Source organism: Orycteropus afer, unplaced genomic scaffold, assembly GCF_000298275.1.
Source record: "Orycteropus afer afer isolate SDZICR_OR568_19922 unplaced genomic scaffold, OryAfe1.0 scaffold00042, whole genome shotgun sequence".
Lineage (NCBI taxonomy): Eukaryota > Metazoa > Chordata > Mammalia > Tubulidentata > Orycteropodidae > Orycteropus > Orycteropus afer.
Window position 1 is genome coordinate 6,976,619 of NW_006921629.1, and position 27,422 is coordinate 7,004,040.

General features: G+C 51.5%; 1 protein-coding gene across 1 annotated transcript in view; it reads right to left on the reverse strand.

The window, feature by feature from the left end:
• SEZ6 (seizure related 6 homolog) overlaps positions 1-27,422 on the reverse strand; it is a 52,603-nt gene that overhangs the window by 16,088 nt on the left and 9,093 nt on the right. The window contains exons 4-8 of the mRNA XM_042780485.1: positions 18,145-18,255; positions 14,457-14,577; positions 13,939-14,013; positions 7,003-7,671; positions 6,395-6,528 (exon numbers count right to left, since the gene is read on the reverse strand). Coding sequence (XP_042636419.1) covers positions 6,395-6,528; positions 7,003-7,671; positions 13,939-14,013; positions 14,457-14,577; positions 18,145-18,255 — 1,110 coding nt within the window. The remainder of the gene's footprint in view (positions 1-6,394; positions 6,529-7,002; positions 7,672-13,938; positions 14,014-14,456; positions 14,578-18,144; positions 18,256-27,422) is intronic.

Consider the following 27,422-nt stretch of genomic DNA (forward strand, 5'->3'; position numbering starts at 1 on the left):
ACATCCCTAGCCAATGACAGGAGGGGTCTGGGGGAGGGAAGCAGGCAGGAGGAAGACAGAGCAGAGGGAGCTGAGGACAGTTCCCACAGGACCCTGGGCTGCCTAACACTGCAGCACACCATGAGGTCACTTCAAAAAAGGAAACAGCCAGTTTGGAGGCTGGTCCCTTCCTGGGTGGCGGTGGGGAGGACTCGTGTTGCCTTCTGCCAACACCCAGACATCAGCATTGACTGGTCTGTCTGTCCCCATGGAAACTGCCAGTCAGGTCCCTAGCCACAAGCCCTATTGGTGTGACCTATAGATGACAAGATGCCATGATTCTTTGTATACATTTGCTCAAGTATAACCCTGTGAGTGAACTCAAGGATGACTTTGGAGTGAGAACCCCACTCCAAGCTCCTGGACACCCCCCACCCCTGCAACTATTAGCCACAGGCCTTCTCCCACACTAAACTCTCTTGGTCACCCCCCACCCATGTGAGACTGCAAGGCCCACTTGCAGGCACACAGCCCCTCATGCCAATAGTAAAATCACAATTTTTCCTACAAGGCCTTTTACAGTTTTCAAAGATCTTTCACACCCATTACCCTCTCAGATCTTATAAAGCCCCAGTAAGGAGGCAGGACAGGGTGAGTCTACCTCCACCTTATAGATAAGGGAATCTTATGATCAGAGAAGTTGAGAGAGCCCCCTGAGATCACACAGTAAGCCCAAGGAAAAGCCAGTACCCAGGCCAGGGCCCCTGATCCTAGGTCCAGTGCCCTGTCTTTATGCACAGCACCCCAGACCCTTGCCTAGGACTGGGTGGACTCCAGGTGGGTGTCCTATAGGCCTGGGTCAGGTAGGGCAAGGCTGAGATGGGAGGGGGGCTGGAGTGGAACCCAGACAGGTACCTGTCCCTACCCAGCACTCCCTCTCTAGACTTGTCCCACGCCCCACTGATGCCAGCCTCCTGGGCTAGGGGAGGAAAAGGGGCCTCCTGAGATCGAGTTCCAGTTCCATCATTGACCAGCTGGGGGTCCTTCAGCAAGTTCTGAGCCCAGTTTTGTCTATTAAATGGGGAATTCATGCTTACTTCACAGGGTTGTAAGGATTAAGTTAGATCTTGTCTGGAAGGGCCTCCGCACAGGTGCTACAAGTGGAGCAGCATTAGTTCTTTTTCCATTTTTGGGGGAGACAAGGGTCCCACCCTGATCCAACCTTGGCATTTGCTATGGTGGCAGCTAGCTGTGGGCCCACCTCACTCTCAGTCTGCCAGGGCTCTGTCTGGGAGATACTGAAACTGGGAGCTGCCCTCATCCTGGCCCAGGCTCTGCAGCTGCCAGGAGGCAAGAATAGAGCCAAGGGCTTGAACGCCGCTGCTCAGTCTGGCCCACAAGGGAGTTTTCTGGACTCAGAAAGGGAGCTGCACAAACAGGGACTGGCTGGGTCAGCCTTCTGCATTATTTGGTTCAACCTCTTCCTTTTACAAAGAGGGAAACTGAGCCCCAGAGAAGGCAAAGGCTCAGCCTAGTCTTCCAGAAGTGGGTGACAGAGCCAGGATTGGCCCCCTAGTCCTACATGGCAGCCTCTGTGCCATTGTATGGGGCAGGGTCTGTTTTAGGGATAGGGTGAAGGGCCTAAGTCCAGGGGTAAGACCTGCCTTCTATCCATAGGGTCTCCTCAGATGGCCCTTCTGGGAGCCATGAAAGAGGCTTAGGCTGGGGACATAACTTTCTCTGGGGGGCGGTTGCCCAGAAATCCCACCCCATTGACCCCCTACAACACTCCTGGTGCCCACCTTGGGGCTAGCTGGTCCTGACTTGGCTTAAATGGGCAGGCTGTTCTCACTACCAAGCTAGCACAGCCAACTGGAAAGGGAAAACTGTGTGCCAAAGGGTCCTCCTGGGGCACTGGGGCAGGGACTGTAGGCAGCTGTGCCCAGACTCCGGATGGTACAGAGAGCAGCCAAACCAAGGTAGGGCCTGGCAGTAGAAGTGCTCTTGGCATGCCAAGTGTAGCAAGAGGCAGGCACCGGGCCCAGAAAGGCCTAGCCCTCAGAGGAATACTGGTCACTAGGGAGGGGGCGGGACACACATGGGCCATGGGCTTGTGCCACCCATCCTCAAGGGGATACTCTGGATGTCTCAGGAAAGAGCCTAGCCCAGTGCCTGACCCCAAACGATGCAGGAGAGACTCCTCTGATCACAGAGGGCCTGTGCTGGCCTCCTCCCCACAGGCTGCTCAGAGGGGACAAAGCTGCAGAGCCAAGAAGAGAGGTGGGAGGTGAGGGATGAAGCATGCTATGAGGGGCTGTGGTCCAAACCGTGGAGAGCTGGGCTTTGAGGGATTCGGGCGCCTCTGAGGCTGCAAACAGGAAACTGAGAGGGTTTTGCCCAGCCTTGGAGCCACTGGGTGATGCAAACGGTTAACATACTCAGCTGCTAACTGAAAGGTTAGATGTTTGGGTTTACCCAGAGGTAAAAAGGAAAAAAGGCCTGGCAATCTGAAAAACCAGCCATTAAAAACTTATGAGGCACAGCTCTACTCTGACATACATGGGGTCACCATAAGTCAAAGTTAACTCAATGGCACAGGCGATAACTGCCCAGCCCCAGACTTCAGCAAGGGCTGCGGTCACATAGCAGGAGCTCACCATGGCAGCAAGCTGAACTGCTCAGGGGTGTGATTTGTGGGTCCTTAAGATGCTTCTCTTCTCTCAGGGCTCCTCCCATCACCTTTGCCTGTATCCTATTCCCTCTCACTACTCTGAGCTGTCCCTGTGAATTCATGGAGAGGCTGGTAGAAGCTTCCCTATGATATGGAGATGTGTGGGCAGGTCTCTTCGCACCCCCCCAAGCCTCGAGAGCAGCAGGCAGCCTTCTTGGGCCTCTAGCCCCTCACCAATCCCACCGCCCAATGCCCAGTGTAGCCTGGCTCAGTTGTCAGCCCTGGGCAGGAGGGCATTGCTCTGGGGCCTGGCCTCTAGGAAGAGTACAGTCCAGAAGCCCTTAAACCCACCCCCTGCTCCTGTGCAATAAAGCCACATTTCCAAAATAGCCAAGGCAGTCTTCAAGGGCCAGGCCTGCCAGCCTGTTGCTTCCCAGCCCAGGCTTGGCTTCAGGCTTCTCATCCTTAGACATCAGAGCAGGGATCCTCACCTCCAGGAAGCCTTCCATGGCTCCCAGGCTGGTGGGGCATGACTTCTCCTGAACCTCCACAGTCCCACAGCCTCCCACCCTGTCCCCAACAGCACTGAGCATTCTGTGGTCATTGTTTATAATTTCTGTCTCCCTGATAACTGTGAAGGTCTGCGTCCCCGGCAGCCTGGCACACAAGTGCTCAATTCATGTTTGCGAAACAAGTTTGTTCACCAAAAAATCCGAGTGAATGATTAACTGAGTGACCTTGGGCAATTCCCTTGCCTTGCCTAGGCGTTGGATTTTCAACAGTCCAGTGGCTATAGGTCTGCGGTGTCAGTGTTTTTTCTGGTCCCAGTGCCCTGTGTGGGTGGCCAGGTGGCCTGGGTAGGGGAAAGGGTTGTTGGAATTGGCCCTGGAAGCAGAAGAACCTTAAGTTCTGCTTCAGTCCTGATTCTGCCTCTATATTCCTAACGCTGGTGCTGACCCAGCTCTGTCATCCTGCCCCCACCCCCACATGGCCTCTGACACTATTTCAGGCCATCAGGGCCCACAGGGTCCTTGGGGACCCAGACTACCAAGGTAGAGAGTGAGGCCAGCCACTCTGGATTGGATTCCTGACAATCCAGGGCTGTGGCAGGTCTTCGTCTCAAGGTTGCCTGGTAACGGCTTTTGCATTCTGATGAAAAACTGTGGCAGCACCAGACAACAAACACAGGGCTTGCATGAGAGGGTGGGCATGTAAGGTGGGGCTAGGCCAAGGCAGGGGCAGGCCAAGCCAGGATCTTGCCCCACTGTGGCAGGTACCAGGGCTGGGCCCAGCCTGGCCCAATGGGCTTCAGTGGGAGTGGGAGGCTTGAAGGGCAGGCAGCCCAGTCTGCAAGGGGACACCTAGCCTGGCATCTGCCCCTCCCACCCCCTTCCCTACACCTGCAGCTGGTGGCTTCCACCCGGTGAGCCACAGCCGGTGCCACCTCTCATTAGGTGATGATTTTACATTAATTACCTTAATTAAGCGGCGCTGAGTGCTAATGGCTTGTGTCGGGGGGTGACTGTTCCTAATTACCCTCCCAGTAAGCCCAGAGAGAGGGGCTCAGGACTTGGCAGATCAGGAACAAACAGTGGCAGGAAGAAGTGACCCACTAGGGGTGAGAGAGGGGCTGAAGCAGGTGCCCCTGAAGATGGTCTCCCTTTCGGCCACAGAGCCTGGCTCAGAGAACTACCTGGTTCTGGTGGCCTGAAGGAGACTTGGAAGGGAGGCCTGCAGGCACTGCCCCACGGCAGGAATGGATGGCTCCAAGGCCAAATCTGGGGCTGGAGATGGGGTGGCTGGGAGACAGGCTGGGAGATGGGAACTGGGCAGTGCCACCCTGCTCCTTGGACTTCTCCTGTCCCCTTCCCTGTGGCTCCTCAGTCACCTGCCTGATTCCCTTAACTGGGCTAAAGACCTCTCTCCTCCCCATCTCTATTCAGCTCCAAGATCCAGGTGAAATGTCACTTCATACATTCATTCATTCATTCATTCATCCATTCAGTCAGTCAGCATGAGAGTACCCATCTGGGTCCTACACTGTAAGGTACCCTCAAGGAGCTCACAGCTAAGAACAGATTGATAGAAGACAGTGATAAGATGCAGGACAGTAAATGGCCCAGGTTTGGGGGTCAGGAGAGAGTTCCCACAGAAAGTGATGCCAGGGTTGAGTCTTAAGGAAGGGATTGATGCAATGACTATTCCAGGCAGAGGGAATGGCATGTGCAGTTGGGGCTTGTGATGAAAGAGGATTGGCTTACTCAATTAGTAGCAAGCTGCTCAGTTCAGGGATGGAGTAGGGAACAAGGGAAGAAGTGGCTAGAGGTGATCTGGGTGATATGGGCGGGGCCTAGAAGGAGCAGTCTTGATACAAGGGCTGGGGAGGCTCTGGTGGCATCGTGCCTAGACATTTGACTACTAACCAGAAGGTTGGTGGTTTAAACCCGTCAGACACTCCTTGGAAGGAAGATGGGGCAATCTGCTTCCATAAAGATTTACCCCAGTGGGGGTCCTGTGAAACCCAGTGGGGGTCCCATGAATTGGAACCAATTTGGTGGCTTTGAGTTTGGTTTCTTGGCTTGGGGGGCAGTACTGACTTCATTTGAGAAAAATTACTACAGTGGGTAGAGCAGGGATAGTAGGGGCAAGGGCAGGTGGGGTGACAGTGAGGAGGCCACTACAGTCTTGGAGCCTGGGGGAGGGCCCACGTGGTGGCTGTGAAGATGGAGGGAGAGAAACACACAGATCCAAAAGCTTTGGGAATGTCATGGTGAGAGAGCGTGAATGTGGGGATGAGTTAATGGGATGGGGAGAGGAAAGGGCCAAGGTGGCTCCATGTTGCCCAGCTCCAGGAGTGCCCTCCCCATTGCACTGCTGTGACCCTGTTCCATGTTTCTAGCTAGTTGGGATCAGAGTCTCTGAGAATGGGAGTGGGGTGGTGAGCAGGTTTGGGGGGATGAGGAGGAAGAACTGAATTTGGGGCATGTCGAGATCAGGAGCTTGTGAGGTATCATGAGTTCCTGCAGGCTCAGGCCTTGGGATTAAGAGCAAGTCTGAGCTAGATTTAGGGGTGTAGGAGATGCCAGCAAAGAGATGCCCACATGGGAGAAATGAGATTGCCCACGGAGGCTGGGGCTGGGGCAGGAGGCCCGTACCACCCATTTTGCAATCACTGTTGCTTATAGGTCTGATTCCCCCTCCAGTCTGTCTCTTCTCTGATGGGGCAGCCATGTCTATCATCTCCACTTTTGCATCCCAGGAGCCAGTACAGGGCCTGGCCCAGAGGAGCAGCTCAGGGAGTATTTGCTGAAGTAATAAATGAGTGAATGAATAAATGAATGAATAACTCTGTGGCTCTCAAGCCCAACCAGGCAGCCCTGCCTTCTCTCCACTCAGCCACAAAGATTCAGACAGAGTCCACACTCCTCCAAGACCAGAGCCCCCTCCTCTCACTTTCCTGAGCCCCAGTCAGAAACCTGGGGGAAAGGGTGGGCAGACCCTGCCCCTCCCATGGTCCCTCCCATTGCCGAGGGCATGGCTGAGGGGAAGCAATAGGCCTTTCTGCTCCCTGGTGGACAGAACAGAATCTGATCTTGTTTTAGGCCTATCTCTCTGCCCTGTCCCTAAGCCCCCTCCCAATAAATGTTTCTGAGCATTTTCCCCTTCCTCTATAGCTGAAGTCTTTCTGTGAAAAAAGAATGCACTAGTCCCAGTTTTGCCCCCTGCAAGATCCAGGCCACTTACCTTGATTTCTACACCGTAGCCAGGATAGACGGAGATGTAGTAGAAACAGTCCAGGCCAACATCAGGGGGTGAGCTGGAGGCTGTGGGGGAGTCCAGAGAGCCCTCTGGGCCTGAGAAATTCCAGCTACAAGGGCCTGGGAGGGAGGAGGAGACACAAGGGTAAGTCCAGTTTGTAAGGTAAGGGTAAGGAGCCTTGGCAAGTAAGGCTGGACCGTATGTATGTGTGTGTGTGTGTGTGTGTGTGTATGAAGTCCACCTGACAGGATGCCTATTCCCCTGTTGTAAGAGGGGGACTGCCTTTTATTGAGCACCTACTAAGTGAAAGCTTATCTCAATTCTCACAAGAGTTCAATGAGATAAGCCTTATCTCCATTTTACAGATGAGGTTCAGAGAAGTTAGACAAAATTCCTTGGGTCATACTGTAGTTGGAAGAATTGGGATTTGAACCCAGGTCTATCTGGCTCCAATCTACATGCCTCCTACAGGCTGGCCCTTGCTGCCAAAGGGGAGGGTAAGTTGCATGTGTCAGAGACAGAGGAACTTAGGGGTCCCACAGCTCTCCCCCTCCATGCTCATTTCTAGATCTTCATGCTAGCAGGTAGCTCACCTGGTGCCTGGACTGTGGTGATGGTGGTGGTGATGATAGTGGTAGTGGTAGTTGTCTCCTCGTCATCCCCTGAAGCTGTGGAGGTGGCAGTGGTCCCCTTGAGCCTGAGCCCTGCGGTCTGGGACATGACCTCTGGAACCCATGGCCTGCCCATGTCTCCTGGACCTTCTTGGGTTGGAGTCCATGCCCTGCCAGGGGGCGTAGTAACAGGTTTCTCCCCTGGGCCTGGGGTGGGCACTGCCATGCTGGGGCCTGGAGGTAGAGGAGCTGTGATGTGAAGTGCAGAGGGCTCTGACTGCAGGCTCCAGAGGCCCTCCCTGGACTGGGGTTGAGTGGGTATTGCAGCTATGGCTGGAGTTGGGCTGGTGAAGACGGGGCGGCTATCCTGGTTGGTGAGGCGAGGGAGGGGACTTGGAGTGAAGGGAGCAGGTGGATTAGGCTGGAAAGGCAGCGCAGGCCTCAGCTCCTCCTCTGCCCCCTCCAGACCCTCGTGTAGGAATTCCTCTAGCAGCGGGTGGTGGTTTAGCAGCTTCAGAGTGGGTGCTGTTGTGACGAAGTGGATGCCTCGTTCTGGTTGCTCAGGTGTGGGGGCTGCTGTCAGCTCCCCATCCATCTCCTCAATGCCTGGGGCCTGCCCTTCACCCATGGTTGGGATCTCTGAGGAGAGTCCTGAAATAATAACGCATGATCAGAGGCTCTCCCCCTATCCCACAGGGAGCAGCATCGCACCGAGCCCAGGCAGGGGGAGATCCATCTCTCTTTTGACAGAGAACCTTGAGGAGCGTGCTCCTGTTGAGGATCATGGAGCTACAGAATCTTAAACTGGAAGTGAGATGATATCACATACTTCATGGATGGCACCTGAGATGTTCTTCCCCCTCCAGTACCAGAGGCAGACATTGCTAATTGATCACTGCACTATTTCCTTTTGTCTTAATTCAGATTCAGAATCCTTCTCAACACAGGCAACCATGCCTGAAACCTCAGGTTGACAAGAAAATAAATATTTACCATTAATGTAGCTCAAGGGCCTATCTTACTGAAACAAGCTAGAGAAAGGAAGTGACTTTCTCAGAATCACATGGTTAGTCAGTTGAGAAACTGAGATGAGAACCTTAGGAAGAGTGTCAACCCCAACTACAGTGCATTTTATGCCTGAGATTATAGGACATTCAAGTTCATTTTCTGTTCTCAGTGAATCTGATGGTCACTAACCTTGGTAAATACTTCATAGAGTTTTAATCTAGATTCCCTCACAAATTCTTTGTTAGGGTCCCAGTATGTCCCATTCCTCTCATGTCTCATAAGACAATAGTTTCTTCAGTTCCTCTCCCTTTTATATGTTCCATCTAGAGCAACACTGTGAGTACAGTAGGAAGAACCAAGCTCTGGAGTCAGGCAAATGTGGCTTTAAATCACAGATCCATCACTTTGGAAATGTGCAACCTCAGGTAAATAAGCTAAACTCTCTGAACCTAAGTTTTCTCATCTGCAAAATGTATGTGTGTTTTCTTTTAAGGTTTAACTGAGATAATATTATTCCTGTCTCATTAGCTGTGTCTCCCTGAAGTCCTCTAATCTTTCTTGGGACACTATTGAGGATACATCTAAGGCAGTGTCTAAAGCAAGGATAACAGATAGACATCAGGTGAGCTACAACTCCCTTTATCTGTGGCAGACATTGCTAATCAATTTTGACTCTTTCTTGCTGAGAGCACATAGGATTTCAGAATCCTTCTCAATACAGCTATCCAGGTAGCCATTACCAATAGATTACCTAGATAGGCTATGGAAGATGAAATGTGTTTGCTGTCTCTGGTCTGAGGTACAGATTGCTCTGCTATTGATTATGTTGACTTATTCAAACACAGAGCTGAAGAGGAGATGCATATTCTACTTGTGGCCCACTGGGTTCCCCAGATCCTTAACTGCTCAGAAAAGATCAGTGGATGCTGGCTCCAGACTCAGCTCACACAGAATTTTGCCACATTTGAGAAGGCCGAGAGGATATTCCTGATCCTTATAGCTCTGGAAATGGCTGCATGAGGACTTGAAGGGAATTACAGCCAGGGTGAAATTAACAGAGTTTGCAAGGAGAAGGTCGGTTCCTCCTCCCGTCTGGTGGCAGGGCTGTCATTCCATGGGCTCACACCCACCCCATGGATTGGCAGTCGTGAGGAAGCAGCAGATGGCCTACATTCTGTTCAGGAGACCATGGCAGCTCTGATGTGTCAGACAAATGGGAGGAGGGAGGAAAGTGAGGTGGAAAGTGGGTGTAGGTCAGAGGGCTCTCCATTCCTCTGGGTCAGAAGGGCCCAGGAGCCCAAAAGCCCTGAGAAACCAGAACCCCTGTCTCTTGAGATGCCCACAGAAGCAGGCTGTCTGTGCCCTGGCACTCCATGCCATGCTGGGCACTGGCAACACAGTGCCCAGTGAGATGCCCGGCCAGGTCCACACCCCCACAGAGCAGATGGTTCACCAATGTCCTGTGTCTTTCATTTGAGTCAGAGGCAGAGGGTCCAGGCAGTGCCTGTGACATGGCAGTGCAGTGCTCCTCTCTTTGCCCACCCCCCACATGTCACAAGGTCCAGGCTCAGCATGACACAGGGAGGAGGAGCCTTTCTCACCACACACCCTGGAACCCCTGGAGTTGTGCATTGCTCATGTGTCCCTTTCTAGGATTGCCCATGGCTCCCACGGTAGGTTCCTGTAGGACTTTTCACTGGGAGAATGTTCAGAGATCCCATCTTAGGCAGTGACCACAGTAGGCACAGCCCCTCCCATAGCTGCCAGGTGGGTGCTGGGCAATGGAGCGGAGCTAATGGGCACCTCCCGTCACTGTCGATTGCACTGATTGTGTTATCTTGGGGGACTGAGCACTTGGTTAAATGGGATCGAGATAGCATATCAAACGAGCAAATTGATTCCACAATCAGCTGCCACTTGGTCCCAGCGGGTGCCACCCACTATCACAGAGGGTAAGATAATCTCTGAGAGACAAGCCATTTCTGGGGAGAAGGCATCTCCAGACCTCTGGTGGACTCCAGGAGGCTCCTGGGGTTGTGGCCAGGAGGTCACAGGCTTTCTCTCTATGTGGGCTGATGGAATTCAGGAGTACAGGGGCTGGACAAAGGGTGGGCTCCCTGCCTTCTGCACCCCCTGGGGTCCTTCTGTCCCTACCTGTTGTCTCCCCTCAAGCTGAGAGTGTGATGCAGAGGACTGTGAAGGCAACATTGAAGGTGCAGATGCCCCGTCTCTCCAGGTACCTACTGTGTGCCAGACATTCACACATCTTACAGTGCTTAATCCACATTGCAATTCTGTGAGATGGGAACTTTATTTCCATTTTAGAAAGAAACTGAAGCCCTGAAGCCGAGGAGAGGGATATAGTGAAGTGAATTGCTCAAGGTCCCTCAGTGGTAGAACTGAGATTTGAACCTACACATTTATCTGGCTTCAAAGCCTTAAGTTCTTATCCAACACCAGCCTGCCTCTCAGGAGGAAGAGTCTAGAGCTATCTAGCAGAGAAGATCACTGTAGGCAGTTACTAAGGCACAGAGAGAGGAGTGGATTTGTCCCAAGGTCTCATGTAGAGTAGAGGTAGAGCTAGGACCTTAGCTCAGAGGCAGCACTCCCAGGCTCTGGCCTCTAGGAGCCTAGCTGGGCCCTTGAGAAACCTTTAGCTGGGACCCAGGGGGCACCCACCCTGTATGTGCCCAAGGCACATCTGAGTCTGGAATTGAAACCCGAGACCCAGCTCCACAGCTCCACAGAGCCAGGAAATGAATCCCCTGGGGCTGGGTTCAAGTGTGACCTCTGCCACTGCAAAGCTGCGTGAGCTTGAGCATTTCCTCTTAGACTCTTTGCCTCCCCAGCTGTAAAATAGGCGCCAGCACCGTGGAGGGGTTTTGTGACCATCTGAATGTGCTAAACAGCTGTACCCAAAGGGCGAGGCTGAGTGGCCTCCTGCCAGGGCCCCATTGAGGCAAGCCTCTTGGGTGGAGAGGGGCTGGCCTGGGGGTGAGGCCTCAGCTCTTTGGGGTACCACGTTCCCTTCTGGGAAGTGGCATATGTGATCCCGAACATGTCAGGTCACCTCTCTGGGCTTCAGCATCCTCACCTTTAAAATGGGGATAATATTGTACTACCTGTGCAAAGGGCAGCCACCTTCATGGCCCGGCATGTCCCTAGGGGACAGCATTGTGGTCACAGCAAGACAGCCCCCCCTCCCCAGGATCCCTACCTAGTGCCAGGACACAGGGACACAGCCCTGGGCTGTTCTTTTGTCCTTCCCTCCCGCGGGGCTGGGGGGCTACAGCCTCCACGTCGCCCAGTCTGGGGAAACTCCCACTCCCTCTCTACAACGCCACCCCCTCTACAGAGGAAGCCCGGGAGCTTCCCGGCAGCCCCCAGCCCGGGCTCGGCCCCGCCGCCGCCCGGACCCTCCCCCCGCATTAGCTCTTAAGCTATGCAAATAGACATCGGAGGGAGCCCTGTTTAAAGTATTTAGACGAAATGAAAAAAGGCTTTCATCGGCACTAATGAGCCATTCAGGATGCCTCCCCGGTGGATTCGCTCCGCTCCCGCCTCCCGGCCCTCGCTGCTCCCCCCACCCCCATGGCCCCTCTCTGGGGAGTTGAAACCCTCTCCACCCTACTCTCAGCCTAGGCTCCCTTTAGAGAACCACCTATCTTGCTCCCGTCCTCCCAACCTCTTGGAACCCAGCTGGGTGAAGGTAGAGGTAAGGTAGAAATGTCCCCCACTCCCACCAGGCCTGGATGAAGATGGGGCCCAGCCTCTGTTTGGAGGAAGCCCTGACAACTGGGGCCTCTTCTTCCCAGCAGCCAGCTAGGTAGGTGTTATGTTACAGAAAGGGAAACTGAGGCTGGGTGAGGCCCAGGAGGTAGTCCAGAGGCACAGTGCTGGTTGCCTGGAGTTGGAATTGGTTTGTGTGAAGGCAAAGACCAAGGATGAAAGGTCAGGTCAGGTGCCCCTGCCTGGGAGGACCACTGTACTTGGCAGGTGATGATTAGACTCCTGATGCCACCTCGGTGTCACCTGGCCTGCCCCCTTGGTGCCATAGTTTCCACAGGAGTTTCTGCACCAGACAGCCCAAAGCCTCAGGTTCTAATCCTGAATCTGGGCTTTACTATCTGGTCAACCCAGGCAGGGGACTGGCCCGCTTGAGCTACCTCTATTTCATCATCCATGAAGTGGGTCCACCCCGGGTTTGTTGAGGGCTCATTGAGAGACTAGCATATGCCCTGTCTACCAGCCCCACTCCATCCTCTGCAAGGGCAGGAAGAGACACCTGCCACTCTGGCAGCCCCTGTGGCTATGGAGGTGCTAGGCATTCCCCATCCAGGGCCCAAGCCACTGGCTCCTCAGTGCCTGGCACAGGGCTGGTGGGAAGCAGGGGGCCCCAAAATTCTGGGTGCAGTCAGGTTTGATTCCCACCTCTCACCATGGCAGCACTAGCTCTTAGCTTGTTGGGGGAGAACAGCATGTAGGGACAGGGTCCCCAGCCCACTCTTCTGGGTTCCAGAGGTTAAGCTGGCCTAGCACTGAGAGAATGAGAATTTAATGGGATCCATTTATTATCCCATAAAAGTTAATGAGTTTATTCTGGAGGTTCCCTGGCCCCTTTCAAGTTTTAATAGGGGATTAGTGAGGGCTTAGCCCCTATAGACCCCCATTATCCCAGAGCCCCCAGGGAGGAGAGAGGGGCCCTGGCAGTGAAAGCTCCTGGTCTCCCCCAGAGCCAGAACCAGGTCTCCACAGTGACAGTTCCTCTGGGCTCAGCCCTGTTCCATGTTCTGAGGGACTCCAGCTAGAGGATGGCAGGGCCACATAAGGTCCCTGGGGCCTGAGGCAGTTCTAAAGACCTGATTCTATGTTCTACTGAAATAATTACCCTCACAGTGTCCCAGCATATGAAGCAAGTTTGCTGCTATTTGACTCCTTGTATTAACAGGTAAGGCAACATAGCCCATACAACAAATGGGGAAACTGAGACCCAGAGCTGAGAGGTAACTTTTCCAAGGCCACCCAGAAGATATGATGGAGCCAGAATGAACACTCAAGTCTCTTGCCTCCTGTGGCCTGGAGCCAGGCAGCTGCAGATGGAAACAGCTGCCATTCACTTACTCAGTGCTCACTGTGTGCTGAATGAGCACTCGGTACCTTAATATATCATCTCTCATCTTCTCTCTGTCCAGGGAGGTTTGAGTGATTATCTCTAGAGATAAAGACACTGAAGCCCAGAATGGTTAAGTAACTTGTCCAAGGCCCCACAGCTTGTGAGAGATGGCCTAGACTAGAACTCAGATCTGGGAGGCTCCATAGCTGAGCTCTTTCCACTTTGCCCACTGCCCCTCAGCTCTAGCTAGCTACTCCTCTCCATGTCAGCCTGGCCACCACTATCCTAGCAACTCATGCTGGGAGCTCTGGGCAGTGAGGAAGGAGGTCCTAGGGGGTCCTGACAGTCAGCTGTGGGTAGACACAGAGATGCACTCAAAAGGACCTTCTCATAGCCACATAGGTGCTGTCCCCCTCTGCCTCTGCTCACATGGTTCCACCCTCCATTCCAGAAGTGCCTTCTTCCTCCTTTGTCTCTTCAAACCTCCCCATCCTTAAAGGCTCAGCTCCTATCCCCTCCTCTACGAAGTCATCCTGCCTGGCTCAAACCAAACCAAACTCACTGCCCGGCCCCAGGGGGTAGTAATAGCTGCTTCCTCTGACCTGGGGCACTTCCTTGAGGGACTTCAGCATCAGCATGGCTTTTGTCTCTAATACCAACCCTGTGGGCAGTGATCCAGCATTAGGCATTTCTCCCCACATCTCTGCCCACAAATATTGATCACTGGTGGTAGGCAGTGAAGGGCAGTAGGCTTAGGGCACACAGTCTCCAACTGGGCAGTCTGCCTGCCTGCATACTTGGAAGACGCCCTGCTCCCCGAAGCCCCTGGCTCTTAGCCAGCATGGGTGGGCAGAGGTGGGCAGGGGCGGATCCTGCAGGGAGAAGAAGGGCAGCCAGCCCTTGGCAGTGCCCCAACATAGGCCCAACTGGTGGAGAGAGTCTCCTGATACAAGCTGGTGGGACCCCAGCCCAACTCCCATCTCTTCCCCTCTCATTGACAGTGCCTTACCACACCCTCTCACCATCCTTTTTCCTGGTGAGTCCCTGGCAGTCAAGTCTGGACTTGAGTGGGGTTATCTCTTCTTGGCCAGGCTCCAGCCTCCAAATCTGAGCCCTTATGAGCAGATTGTTCCTCCCTCATTTACCCAGGAGGAAACTGAGTCTGCAGGAGGAAAGGACTTCCCCAGGATCACACAGCAAACCTGTGACAGGGCTGGGACTCAGGACTGTCAGTGGCTTAAAGGGTGTCTGGCCCGACTGCTCTTTAGAGTAAGCCCTCCAGTGCCCCCAGGCAGTCTACCACCTGTGGGCATACCTCCAGGGACAGTGAACTCACAGCCACCTAAGCTGCCAAAGGCAGCTACCTCCCCTGCTATCCTGGGTGGGGGTGGCAGGTAACTCTGGGCTTTGGCATCTCCAGGGTTGGGGTCTTCTTGCTAGATAAAGGGGTGTCGGGGTAGAGGAGTTGGACCACCCCATCCTGGTCCTGCTCCTAGCATGTTGGGTCTCTCTGCACGAGTCCCTTCCCCATTTGAGCCTCCATTTGCCTAATGGAGAAAGTGTCTACGTGCCTATGTTCCAGGACCCCGTGAGCCATGAAGGACTCTGAATGAGAATTATTGATGCTACCTTCTACCAAGCATTTACCACATGCTGGCACCATTTTAAGTGCTTTATCTGAATGAACTCACATATCCCCCACAATAGGTCCCTGGAAGGCATAAACGGTTTGCACTGGGCTCCTAGCCAAAAGGTTGGCAGTTCAAATCCACCCAGCAGCACTGCAGAAGAAAGGCCTGGTGATCTACTTCCATAAAGTTTAAAAAAAAAAAAAAAAAGATTACAGCCATGGAAAACCCTACAGCATACAGTTCTGCTCTGATGTACATGGGACTACCAAGAGTCAGAATTGACTCAAAGGCAATGGATTTGTTTCTTTGCTTTACTCTCCACAATAATAAGCTATGAAGTAGGAATTTTTTTCATTTGAATCAATGAAATGGCTGTGGTGGCACTGTGTTAAGGCATTCGGCTGTTAACCAAAAGGTCAGCAGTTTGAACCCATCAGCCACTCCACGGGAGAAAGATGAGGCAGTATACTTCCATAAAGATTTACAGCCTTGGAACCCTTATGGGAGTCACTGTGAATCAACTCAATGACAGTGGGTTTGGTTTTGTTTATTTGATCGGATGCAGTGAAATGCAGTTACCTAAAGTCACCAGCTTGGCTGTGCCAGAACTAAGATATAAAACCCAGGCTGTTTACCTCTGGAGGAATGCTGTCCAACAGAACTTTTTATGATGATGGAAATGTTTTATATCCATGTGTCCAATATAGTAGCCAGTAGTCACACAATGCTATTGAGCACTTAGAATGGCTAGTGAGACTGAGAAACTGAAATTTTAATTTTACATTAATTAATTTAAACTTAAATAGCCACATGTGGTTCAACCAACCAACCAATCCACTGTTATCGAGTGGATTCCGACTCATAGCAACCCCCGTTGGATTTCCAAGGTGGGAAATCTTTACAAAAGTAGATTGCCCCACCTTCGTTCCACGGAGCAGCTGGTGGGGTTTGAACCAGTAATCATCTGGTTAGCAGTTAAATGCCTTAAGCACTGCACCACCAGAGCTCCTCCACATGTGGTTGTTGTTGTTGTTGTTATGTGCCGTCGAGTCAAACCCGACTCATAGCGACCCCTCCTTGGGTTTCCGAGGCAGTATCACTACGGAAGTAGGATTGCCCAACCTTCCTTCCGAGGAGTGGAGTGGTTAGTGATACCATAATGAACACTACAGCTCCAGAGCCTGATCTCTCAAACTACAGTATTTGCCCCTTCTTGGGAGGGAAAGTGCCTTCATGGCGCAGTGGTTAAGTGCATAGCTGCTAACCAAAGGTTGGTGGTTCAAACCCACCAGCCGGTCCATGGAAGGATGATGAGGCAATCTACTTCTGTAAAGATAAAGAGCCCTGATGGCACAGTGGTTAAGTGCTTGGCAGCTAACCAATGGGTTGGCAGTTCAAACCCACCAGCTACTCTACAGAAAGATGTGGCAATCTGCTTCTATAAAGATTACAACCTTGGGAATCTTGGGAATTCTATGGGGGCAGTTCTACTCTGTCCTATGAGTCAGAATCAACTTGACAACAATGTTTTTTTTTTTTTTTTTTTAGGAGGGAAGAGGAGTCTCTGGATGGTGCCAACAGTTAACATGCTTGGCTGCCAACCAAAAGGCTGGAGGTTTAAATACACTCAGAGGTAAGAAAGAAAGGCCTGGAGATCTAATCTGGAAGATCCGTCATTGGGAATCCTATGGAGTACGGTGCTGCTCTGACACCGTGGGCTCGTTGCGAGTGGGAGCTGACTTAGCGGCATCTGGCTTACAGAGGGAAGAGCCTAGACGGGTGGTTTCTGGAAAAGAGTTAAATGGGGTGGCAGGCTCTGCTTCCCTCCTTTGGGGCCTGGGAAAACTGGGACTTGGGTTGGGCTAAGAGACAGTAAAGGAGACCCTGGGATTGTTTAGGTTTTCCACAAAGGCCTATCATCCACTCACTCCTGTGAGGGTTAGTTAGTGTTTTCTTTCCAAGCTTAGCCCAGTAGTGGTGTTCCGAGGGGTGGGAATTTGGTGAGCAATTTTGGGAGCTTGGGGAGAGCCAGCTCAGGAGGACTGATGAGTGGAAAACAGCTACAGGCACTTGGCCTTATGTACTTTGGCCCAGGGTGGGGCCAGGGTGTGTGAATGTTCCATGGCAAAATGCCTGGCTATACTGTGTTGACTTGCCCCTGCTCCAGTCAGGAGCACAGAGTGCAGGGACCTGGCTGGCCACTGCCTTGGGGCTCCTGGGACAGCCTCAGAACAGCTGACCAGCCATGGGGGCGGGGAGGGCACTCACATTTACTGAGCACCCACTGTGAGCCAGGCTTGCCCCTCTCAGAGGACCTCCTCCCAGGGCAGCTACCCTCAGCGCTAGCAATCACTATCCTGCACTCTACAGACGAAGAAACTGAGGCCGAGAGACAAAATAAATCATTCCTAGTTCATGCAGAGGGAGCTCTGGTGGGGCGGTGCCTAAGGCATTTGACTGCTAACCTGAAGGCTGGCAGTTCAAACCCACCAGCCACTCCTTGGAAGGAAGGTTGAAGAATCTACTTCCGTAGTGATACCACCTGGGAAACCCAAGGAGGGGTCGCTATGAGTCAGATCCGACTTGACGGCAGTGAGTTGTTTTTTTTTTTTCATGGTTCATGCAGAAGGTAAGTGGAAAATAAGGAGTTTGAACTGGATCGATCTGTTCTACAGCCTGGGCTCAAAATTTCTACCATACTGGGTTGCTGCTTTGTGTGAGTGTGTGTGTGTGCATGAGGGACAACATTTGTGTGTGTGCGTGCATGTGTGTGATGTGTGCATGTGTGAATGTGTGTGTATGTGCATGCAGGTCTAGACACATGCACAAGCTGTAAGTCATCACCATTTGTCTTGTCCATGGAACAACCTGCCCCCAGAACCTGGTTTCACATAGTTCTTGAGTCCAGAAAAGCCTAATTCCCAGAAGAAGGGGTGCATTTTTCTCTGAGGTGACTGTTGTGCCCCCCCCCCCCAGTTTTCACTTTGCCTCTTCTTAGACCTAGCCTGACCCTTCCCAGGGACATCTGGCCTTGACAGCCCCTTGGGCTGGGAGACGGGAGAGGTTTCTTGGGGCTGTGGCTGGGCAGGGCTCTCTTCTCCCCACTGCCCTGTTCCCCTGAGGCTGTGACAGGGTCCAATGTAGAGGGAGCTCCCAGCTAACAGCCACGTTCGCCACTTTCCAATTTAAAATGTAATATGGTCTCGCCACTGCAGAGCTGGGGGCTGGAGAGGTGATTAATGAGGCCTCTGCTACAGCGTCACCTGCTGCGCTCTACACCTTTCCCTGCGGCCCCTGTGATCCCCCCCGCCCCCCCTTGCTGCCTGCCTGCTGGGTTTGAGCACCTGGGGGGTCCTGGCCCTGCCTACTCACCATTCCTGGACAGTACAGGTGGACTGGGGGCCTGGAGTAGGGTTCGGGGGCAAAGAAGAGGCTGGCCTTAGAAATAGGGGGAGTAGGGTTGACCATAGCCCCTGAGGCAAGCTGGCGGGGAGCAGGCAGAGCAGCAGGAACCCCCTTTGGCTCACTGTCCCCCAACCCTAACCAGTTTGGTAACTAATTAGGTATACCCCTGCCCTGATTATGCCAAGTCCCAGTAGTAGTTAGGAAGAGGGTCTAGATAGGGGCAGAGGTGTGGTGCTAGACTTCCTTCCCTCACTGGAGGGATTTCTGTCCACCTGCTACCTTCAGGCCTCATAGTCCTTTCCCCTGCCTGCTGTGTTAGGCAGGAGGTAGAGGAGTGAGGGAGCTAGCTACCTGCTGGTGCCAAGGTGGAAGTGTGAAGTGAAAGTGAGTGGCTAGAGGGATGAGGCCTTGAGCTGGGCGCTCAAGTCAGCCCTCCCCCCACTGTCAGCCGCTTCCACCACCACTACCCTATCAGCAGCAGAGACCGTAATTCTCTGAATGGAAAACCTTGGAAATGTCAGCTGGGACTAGGAGGGCTGTGGAGGCAGGAGCTGCATTTTCCCTAGAGCCGTACCAGGGCCAGCCCAGCCCAGTGGTGCAATCAGAGGACTAGAGTTGATCTAGGGAGGAGTAGCCATGCCCCTCCCATCTTCTGCTCCCCAGCCTGGCTTCAGACACTCCCCAAGGACAGCTATTTAACCCAGCAAGACAGGGTCATAGGTAACAGGGCCCAAGAACAAGTACTTTCCTGAGCCTCAGATCAGCATCTCTGGGCTGCTACGCCCCCTCCCAGCTGCCACCCCCAGGTTCAAAAGTCAACACCATTGAGGCTGCGTCCACTTCTGAGATGAACCACTAGCCCAGTGGCCCCAAGATTCTGCAGCCTTTGGTCAGGTGAAGGGTCTGTTCTGGGTGCCAGGGCCAAGTCACCTCCCTATCTTTGTGACCTTTGCCCTGTGGCTGAACTGAGCCTCAGGAGGGGCCTGAAACCCCTCCAGGAAGTACAAGGGCAGATGCAGAGGTCCCTGGGTGGCTAACTTCATCCACGTGTGCCTCCCTCCTCCTCCTCACTTCCTGTCAATTGTATCTGAGAGGAAATGGATTAGAGTCTGGGGTTGGAGGGGTCCCAAATCCAGATTCCTGGAGGGGATCAGGGTGTTGGTTGTTAGGTGAAAGCTGAGGAGTTTTCTGAGGCTTTGTCAGAGGCCTGTAGAGATTGGCCACTTAGAGGCTGTGTGACCTTGGCCTTGTCCTGCTCCCTCTGGGCCTGTTTGGTTTTCCATACAATACGTGGTTCTTGGATTTTCAGAAAGTGTTTGGGTGGATGGGGCAGAGCCATGGCCCCTCTATTATTGATGTCCAATGCCTGGTGGGCAAGGATAAATGTTGGGGGGTAGGCAGGGTGGGGACACAGGCAAGCATTAGACCCCAGGCTTTTCGTCTCCATTTGCTGGTCAGTGTTTTCTGAGCATTGGAAGGCCTCGGCTGTGTGATTTTGTGTGCGAGTGTGTGAGGATGTATGTGTGCATGTGTGGGTATGTGTACTTGGTGGGGGTGAGGGGTGGAGGGATGAGGAGAAGAGAGAAATACAATATTCTGAGCACTTATTATGTGCCAGCTTCTGTGCTGAGTCTTCACTTATACCATCTGATTTATCCTCCTAATGCCACAGATAAAGATAGAGGCTCAGAGAACTGATGTGACCTATGGGCGGTGGCCTAGCTGGACCCAGGAGGCAGACCCAGACCCGTCGTCCCTCCCTGCCAACCCTAGGAGACAGATAGAAGGACAGCCACAGACACAAAAGAGCTCTAAAAGCAAGGGCAGCCTGAACTCAGAGGGCAGCACCCCCTCTGGGGGGCTCCAGCCTCTCTCCTTGGCCACTCTGTTCAGGCTCCTTGCACTGCCTACCCTACACTTTGCTAGCTATTGCCATTTTCCAGAGTAGTTGGCCAATGGTGGGGTGGGATCCTGGGCTGAACTGAGAGCCTCAAGAGGGGGCTGAAACCCCTCCAGGAAGTACAAGGGCAAATGCAGAGGTTCCTGGGTGGCTAACCTCATCCAAGTGTGCCTCCCTCCTCCTCACTTCCTGACACTTTGAGCCCTTCCCTGCCCCTTACAGTTTCTATGAGGTGGGAGAGACCTGGGAATCCCAGCTTTACTTCCAAATGACCTGGGGGTGGAGTCCCTACAGAGCTGGCCATTCCAGATGCTGGGGACTTGTGGGGAGGAGAGAGCCATCAGAGATCTTCTAGGTCCAGGCAAGTGGGATGGAGCCTAACCTTTCCACATCTGTACCTGTGGACTAGCCCAGGCTCCCCTTGCTGCCATGGTCTTGTGGGGCTGAGGGGAAGCAGTCTCTCCTGCCTAGCACCCCAGCCTGTGAGGCTCCCTGGGCTTGGCCTGTCCCCTCCACTTCCCTGACAAGCCTGAGTGGGGGAGGGGAGGGGTGCTGAGCTGCTAAAAATAGCAGCAGCTCCAGCTAGAGTCTCCTTGAGGGGTCAGTGGAGCCCAAGATTAGGGAGGAAGGAGTGGAGGGGGCTTCAGAGAAGGGGAGAGACCAGCCTGATCTGGGACCTGCTGAGCCTATGCCTAGGGCTACAGCCCCTAGGATGTAGGGATAGAGACATCTAAGGACAGAAGGTCAGAGATATGCAGGGACATATGGACACATATACCCAGGGGTAGGTGGACAAACCAGAGATGCACACAGACATGGCTACCTGTACATCTGGGGTTCCTATCCTCCAACCTTTAGGAACATCAGACTAATCCAGCTGGTCAGCCCATAAGCCCTCAGGCCTCTCCCTTTCCCCAACCTTGCCTTGACCTCCTGGGACCACCAAAGCCTGGGTATCTGGACACCCTGAGTTGAGGAGGGCTAAGGCCTGCCCTGTCCATGCCCCTCTGCTTGAGACCCACGACAGAGGAGGACCAGGGGACACCAGAGGCAGCATCAGGGATGCAGGCACAGTAGGGACCAGACTCAGGGCACCACCCAGGAGACTGGGGCCTCAGTAGCACTCTCCCACCTAAACAACAGACCATCCAAATTGGGATGGAAGGCAGAGAAGGGGATGGGAGGGAGCTGGCAGGACCAGTAAAGCAGCAGGAGGGCTGTGCCTGAAGATGGGCAGAACTGAGTACACAGTGGAGGAGAGGAGGGGAGTCTCTGGTGTGTGCCTTATTTGGTCCTACCTTCACACCTACCTTATGTGTCCTCAAAAGAAAGTGACCCTATCTCCCCCATTTCCTTTAACCAGCCAGAAAATGGGGCTTCATGACAGGAGGGAGTCTGCCGGTTGCCAGACCTGATGGTTGGGGCCCACAGCACATCTTTGGGCTGAATGTAAATGATCTAAGATGACGGCTATCAGAGCATCAAGGGGGTGGGGTGCAAATCACCCTGAACCCCAATTTTTTACCTTCTGCACTGCTAATCTCACCTTCCTGGACCAACTGGTACCCCTTCCCCTTCTGCCACAATAGCCCAGCCCTGGGCTCCTCCAGCTTCTGATGTGACTATGACTAATCAACCCCTCTGAGTGCTGGGCAGCTCTGGCTGTCAGAGGGTCCTCCCCTCACCAGGGGCTTCCGGTTTCTTCCCAGTGACCACTCTCTGATGCTATTCCATGAAAGAGGTGGGGCAGGCACTCTGAATTCCTAAGGAAACAGGGAGGTAACACGATTTGCGATTTGCCCAATGTCATCCAGTCAACAAGAACCTTGGGGTCCTGGTTCCCTGACCAGTGCTCCTCTGATCCCATTCCTCCTTGGGGGCTGCCTCTTCCCCCTGATAACAAGTTGGTTCCCCAACACAGCCTGATATATCCCCTCCCTGGCTCTGGAACTCCCTGGGCACCTGCTGGCTGGTGGGACCCAGGCCAGACACTCAGCAGGTGGCTGCTTGGGGGACAAAGAAGCTGGTGCTCAGCTGCTGGGCTTGGAAGGAGGGAGGGAGAAGCTATGGCTGTGTGTATGTGTGTGTGTGTGTGTGTGTGTATGTAGGGATCTGGGCTGCGAGATGGAGGGCAGGGTCTGCTTCTGTGCCTTTAACAAGGATCCAGCCTGCAAACTGAGATAAACAGCATGTAAATGAACATCTTAGGGCAGGGGAGGAGAGGGGAGGGCTCAATGGTTCAGGGCTTTTTCACTAGGCCTGCAGTTCTGCCCTCTCAGCCCAATGACCAGCTGGAGGGAGGGTCCTGAGCATGAAGAGAGGACCCTGTGGGGAGAGGAGGAATCAGGAACTGAGGGGAGAGGCTGGGGATGGTGCCAGGGTGTCACAGTTCCTGGTGGGCTTCTGGACACTGCACTGGGGAGCCATCACTTGGGTTCTGCAGAAGGGCCCTGCACCTGCTCTGCTTTATTGGGGGTTAGGGGGAAGCCTATATCCAGTAGAGATGGAAAGAGTTGTGATGGAGGGCACTCAGCATGGCACCCCAGAGACTTGTTGGGCCCTCAAAGACTCAAAAGGTAAAGCTTCTTGCTACAGATGAGAAACTGAGGTCCAGAGCAGTCCTTGCTCAAGAGTCTCCTGTCCTGAAGGCCAGACTGTTGGATCATATAGATACTATTTAGCATCTCATTTAATTAAAATCAAAGGATCCCTGGTCTTGCTGGGGAGGCAATCACAGCTGAGCTCATTAAAAAGGCAGCTTTCCCTCCAAACTAAGATCCTTAAGGGTAGAGATTATGTTGTATTTCTGCCTAGGGAAGCATCTGCTAGGTTGGGGTGTTGAATGGAGAATTGGATGGGTGGATGAAGGGTGGACAGGCTAATTTCCTAATGGGTGATAGAGAGCACCATTGGTATTTGGAGGACAGAGTGAGTCTTCAGGCCAGGTGATCAGGACAGAATAGGGTGGGAGAGCTGAAATAAGCAAAAGGACCCAGGATGGCATTGTGGGTAGAGAAATATAGGTGAACAGAAATGTATAGGTTGGACCAAACAAAGCATGCACAGCATCTAGGATTTATCCTAGTGTCCTCACTCAGTCTTCCCATTGTCCCCTTTGCCATGCCCACTCAGTCCCTGCTTATCTCCTGGCAGAGCCCCTTGTTCCTGTTGGACCCAGCCGGGACCTCCCACTCCCACCCCTTCCCTCCAGCCTGCTGCCAGCGAGCTGCAGACTGCAGCTAAAGACCCGGATTGTTGTTGGAAAAGCAGCAGGTCTGTTTGCTCTGGAGCCCGCCGAGAAATCTCAACAATCAATGGCCAACAACACTGTGCCGGCGGCTGCGGCATTGATCTTCCTTTCCCAGGGCTGGTGGCTGGGCAGCAGGTAGGCAGGTGGAGGGACGTAGAGTGGGCCTGGTGCCCAGCCTTGCTCAAGAGCTGAGCTGTAGGCAAGCCTGGGCCTTCCCACCAGGGCTGGCCTTGATGGGGGTTGAGGAGGTGGAGTAGGGCAGCCTAGGATGCCAGGACAAGAGTGACTGGTCCTCTCATTCACCAAGGCCTCCGGAGGGTAGGAGAGTGAGAACCACTCAAGGTCAGCAACCTCTGGGCTAAGACTCCAGCTAGGAAAGTTCATCTGACTTTCAGCCATTAAACATTTGACTGAGGGTGGATGTAAGGGAGATAAGCAACTATCATCACTGTAAATAGGTGCTACAGGAAAGTTAGGAGCATGGACTTGAACTTGGCCTATAAAATGCAGATAATAGTTTCTATCTCACAGAGGTGATACGAAGACTAAGTGATCTAATATATACAATGTATTTAGCACAGTATCTGGTACATAGTTGATAGCTAATAAATATTTGATATTATTATTGGTGTTATGTTATTATTGTGATTCCCACCTTCCTGTACTGAAGCTCTGCCCCAGCCTGGTGTTATGGGTTGAATTGTGTGTCCCCAAAATATATGCTGTAAATCCCAACCTCAATGCCAGTGGTTATAATCCCATTTGGGAATGGATTGCCTTTGTTATGTTAATGAGGCAGGATTAATGTAGGGTGTATCTTGAGTTAATCTCTTTTGAGATAGAAAAGAAATTAAATGCAAGCTAGCAAGCAGAGATGAGGAGGAGAGATGCTGAACCACATGCAGATCTGCTAGTAGCAAAAGCAAGGGCCCTTCCTCCAGAGCCAACAGAGGGAGAAAGCCCTCCCCTAGGACCAGTACCTTAAATTTGGACTTCTAACCTCCTACATTGTGAGAAAATAAATTTGTTTATTAAAGCCTCGATTTGTAGCATTCCTGTTATAGCAGCACTAGATAATGAAGATAAAATTTGGTACTGAGAAGTGGGGGTGGTGCTTTAACAAATACCTACAATGTGGAAGTGGTTTTGGAATTAGGTAGTGGGTAGAGACTGGAAGATGTTATTATGGATTGAACTGTGTCCCTAAAATACATGTGTCACCTTGGCTAGGTGATGATTCTTAGCATTATATAATTATCCTACATTTTGTGATCTGATATAATTATCCTATGTATTGTAAATCCTAACCTTGGTTATGTTAATAAAGGAGGATAAAATCTACAGGATTAGGTTTATTTTGAGTCAATCTCTTCTGAGATATAGAAGAGATTAAATAAGACAACAGAGATCAGAGAGACTTCAGTACCACCAGAAAGAAGAGGTGGGAGCAGAATGTATCTTTTGGACCTAGGGCTCCTGTGCTGAGAACTTCGTAGGCCCAGGGGAAGATTCATTCTAAGACACATGGAGATCTCCAAAGGACACTGAACCCACAGATGTTGAAAGGAGACAAGGACCTTCCCCTAGAACCAACAGAGAGAGAAAGCCTTCTTCTAGAGCTGGTGCCCTGAATTTGGACTGCTAGCTTCCTAAACTTTATGAGAATTAAATTTCTGTTTGTTAAAGCCATCCACTTGTGGTATTTATGTTATAGCATCACTGGATAACTAAGACAGATGTCTAATGGTAAAACCTAGATTCTCTTGAAAAGTCTGTTGGTAGAATTATGGATGTCAAAGGCAATTCTGATGAGGGCACAGAAAGAAATGAGGAGAGCTATAGAGAAAGTCTCTATCATCTTAAGAGAATACATATGGTGCCAGCAAGAGAATGTTGCTAGAAATGTGGATGTTAAATGTACTTCTGGTGAGGCTTTAAAAGAAAATTATGAACATGTGATTGGGCAATGGAAGAAGGGTGATATTTTTGTATGCAGTGGCAAAGAACTTGTCTGAATTAAGTTCAAATATTTGTTGGAAGGTAGAATTTGTAAGTGATGAACTTGAATATCTGGGTGATGAGATTTCTAAGCAAGATCTTAAAGGAGCTGTGTGGTTTCTCCTTGCTGCTTATAGTAAAATTTGAGAAGAAAGAGATGGACTTAAAAATGAACTGTGCCACGACAATAACAAAAAATGTTGTTGCTGTTAGGTGCTGTTGAGTCAGCTACAACTCATAGTGACCCTGTGTACAACAGAATGAAATGCTGCCTGGTCCCGTGCCAGCCTCACAATTCCTGCTATATCTGAGCCCATCATAGCACCCACAGTATCAATCCATGTCATTGAGGGCCTTCCCCTTTTTCTTTGACCCTTCACTTTACCTAGCATGATATCCTTCTCCAGGGAATGGTCCCTTCTGAACAAAGTTATTGTTGTTGTTATGCGCCATGGAGTCGGACCTGACTCATAGTGATCCCTCCTTGGGTTTCTGAGGCAGTGTCACTACGGAAGTAGATTGCCCAACCTTCCTTCCAAGGAGTGGCTGGTGGGTTTGAACCACCAGCCTTCTATTCTAGTTAGCAGTCAAGTGCCTTAGGCACTACGCTACCAGAGCTGAACAAAGAGGTAAGATGAACTCTGGCCATTCTCACTTCCAAGGAGCATTCCAGCTGCACTTCTTCCAGGACAGATTCGTTAGTTCTTTTGTTAGTCCATGGTACTTTCAGTATTCTTTGCCAACACCACAATTCAAAAGCATCAACTCTTTCTCTGTCTTCCTTGTTCATTGTCGAGTTCTCACATGCATATGAGGCAATTGAAGATACCATGGTGCCACTTAGGTGCACCTTAGTCTTCGTGGAGACATCTTCACTCTTCAGCACTTTAAAGAGGTCTTTTGCAGCAGATTTGCCCAGTGCAATACATTGTCTGATGTCTCGACTGCTGCTTCCATTGGTGTTGATCGTGGAACCAAGTAATACGAAATCTTTAACAACTTCAATCTTTTCTCTATTTATTATGATACCACATTCTTCATATAGTCCAGCTTCTCATATTATTTGCAATAGTCCAGCTTCTCATATTATTTGCTCAGCATACAGATTGAACAAGTATGGTGAAAGGATACCACCCTGATACACTCCCTTCCTTATTTTAAACCATGCAGAATCCCCTTGTTCTGTTCAAATGACAGCCTCCGGGTCTACATACAGGTTCCTGGTGAGCACAATCAAGTGTTCTGGAATTCCCACTCTTCTCAGTGTTATCTATAATTTGTTATGATCCACACAATCAAATGCTTTTGCATAGTCAATAAAACACAAGTAAATATATTTCTGGTATTCTTTGCTTTCAGTCAAGATCCATCTGACATCAGCAATGATGTCCCTTGTTCCATGTCTTCTGAATTCAGCTTGCATTTCTGGAAGTTCTCTGTCAGTATTCTGCTGCAACTCTTTCTGAATTATCTTCAGTAAGATTTTATTTGTGTGAGATATTAATGTTATTGTTAAAAAAATTTCCACGTTCTGTGGGATCACCTTTCTTTGGAATGGGTACAAATATGGACCTTTTCCAGTCAGTTGGCCAGGTAGCTCTCTTCCAAATTTCTTGGGAGAGAAGTGAGTGCCTCCAGCACATCATCTGTTTGTTGAAACATCTCAATGGGTATTCTGTCAATTCCTGGGGCCTTGTTTTTCTCTAATTCCTTCAGTGCAGCTTCAATTTTGTCCGTCAATACCATTGGTTCTTGATCATAGATCACCTCCTGAAATGGATGAACATTGACCAAGTTGATACAGTAACTCTGTGTATTCCTTCCATCTTCTTTTGATGTTTCCTGCATCTTTCAATATTTTGCCCACAGAGTCGTTCAATAGTGCAGCTTGAGGCTTGAATTTTTTCTTTAGTTCTTTCAGTTTGAGAAATGCCAAGTGTGTTCTTCCCTTTTGGTTTTCTAACTCCAGGTTTTTCCACATTTCATTATAATAATTGACTTTGTCTTTGCGAGCTACTCTTTGAAATCTTCTTCTGTTAAGCTCATTTATCTTGTCATTTCTTCCATTTGCTTTACCTACTCTCTTTTCAAGGGCAA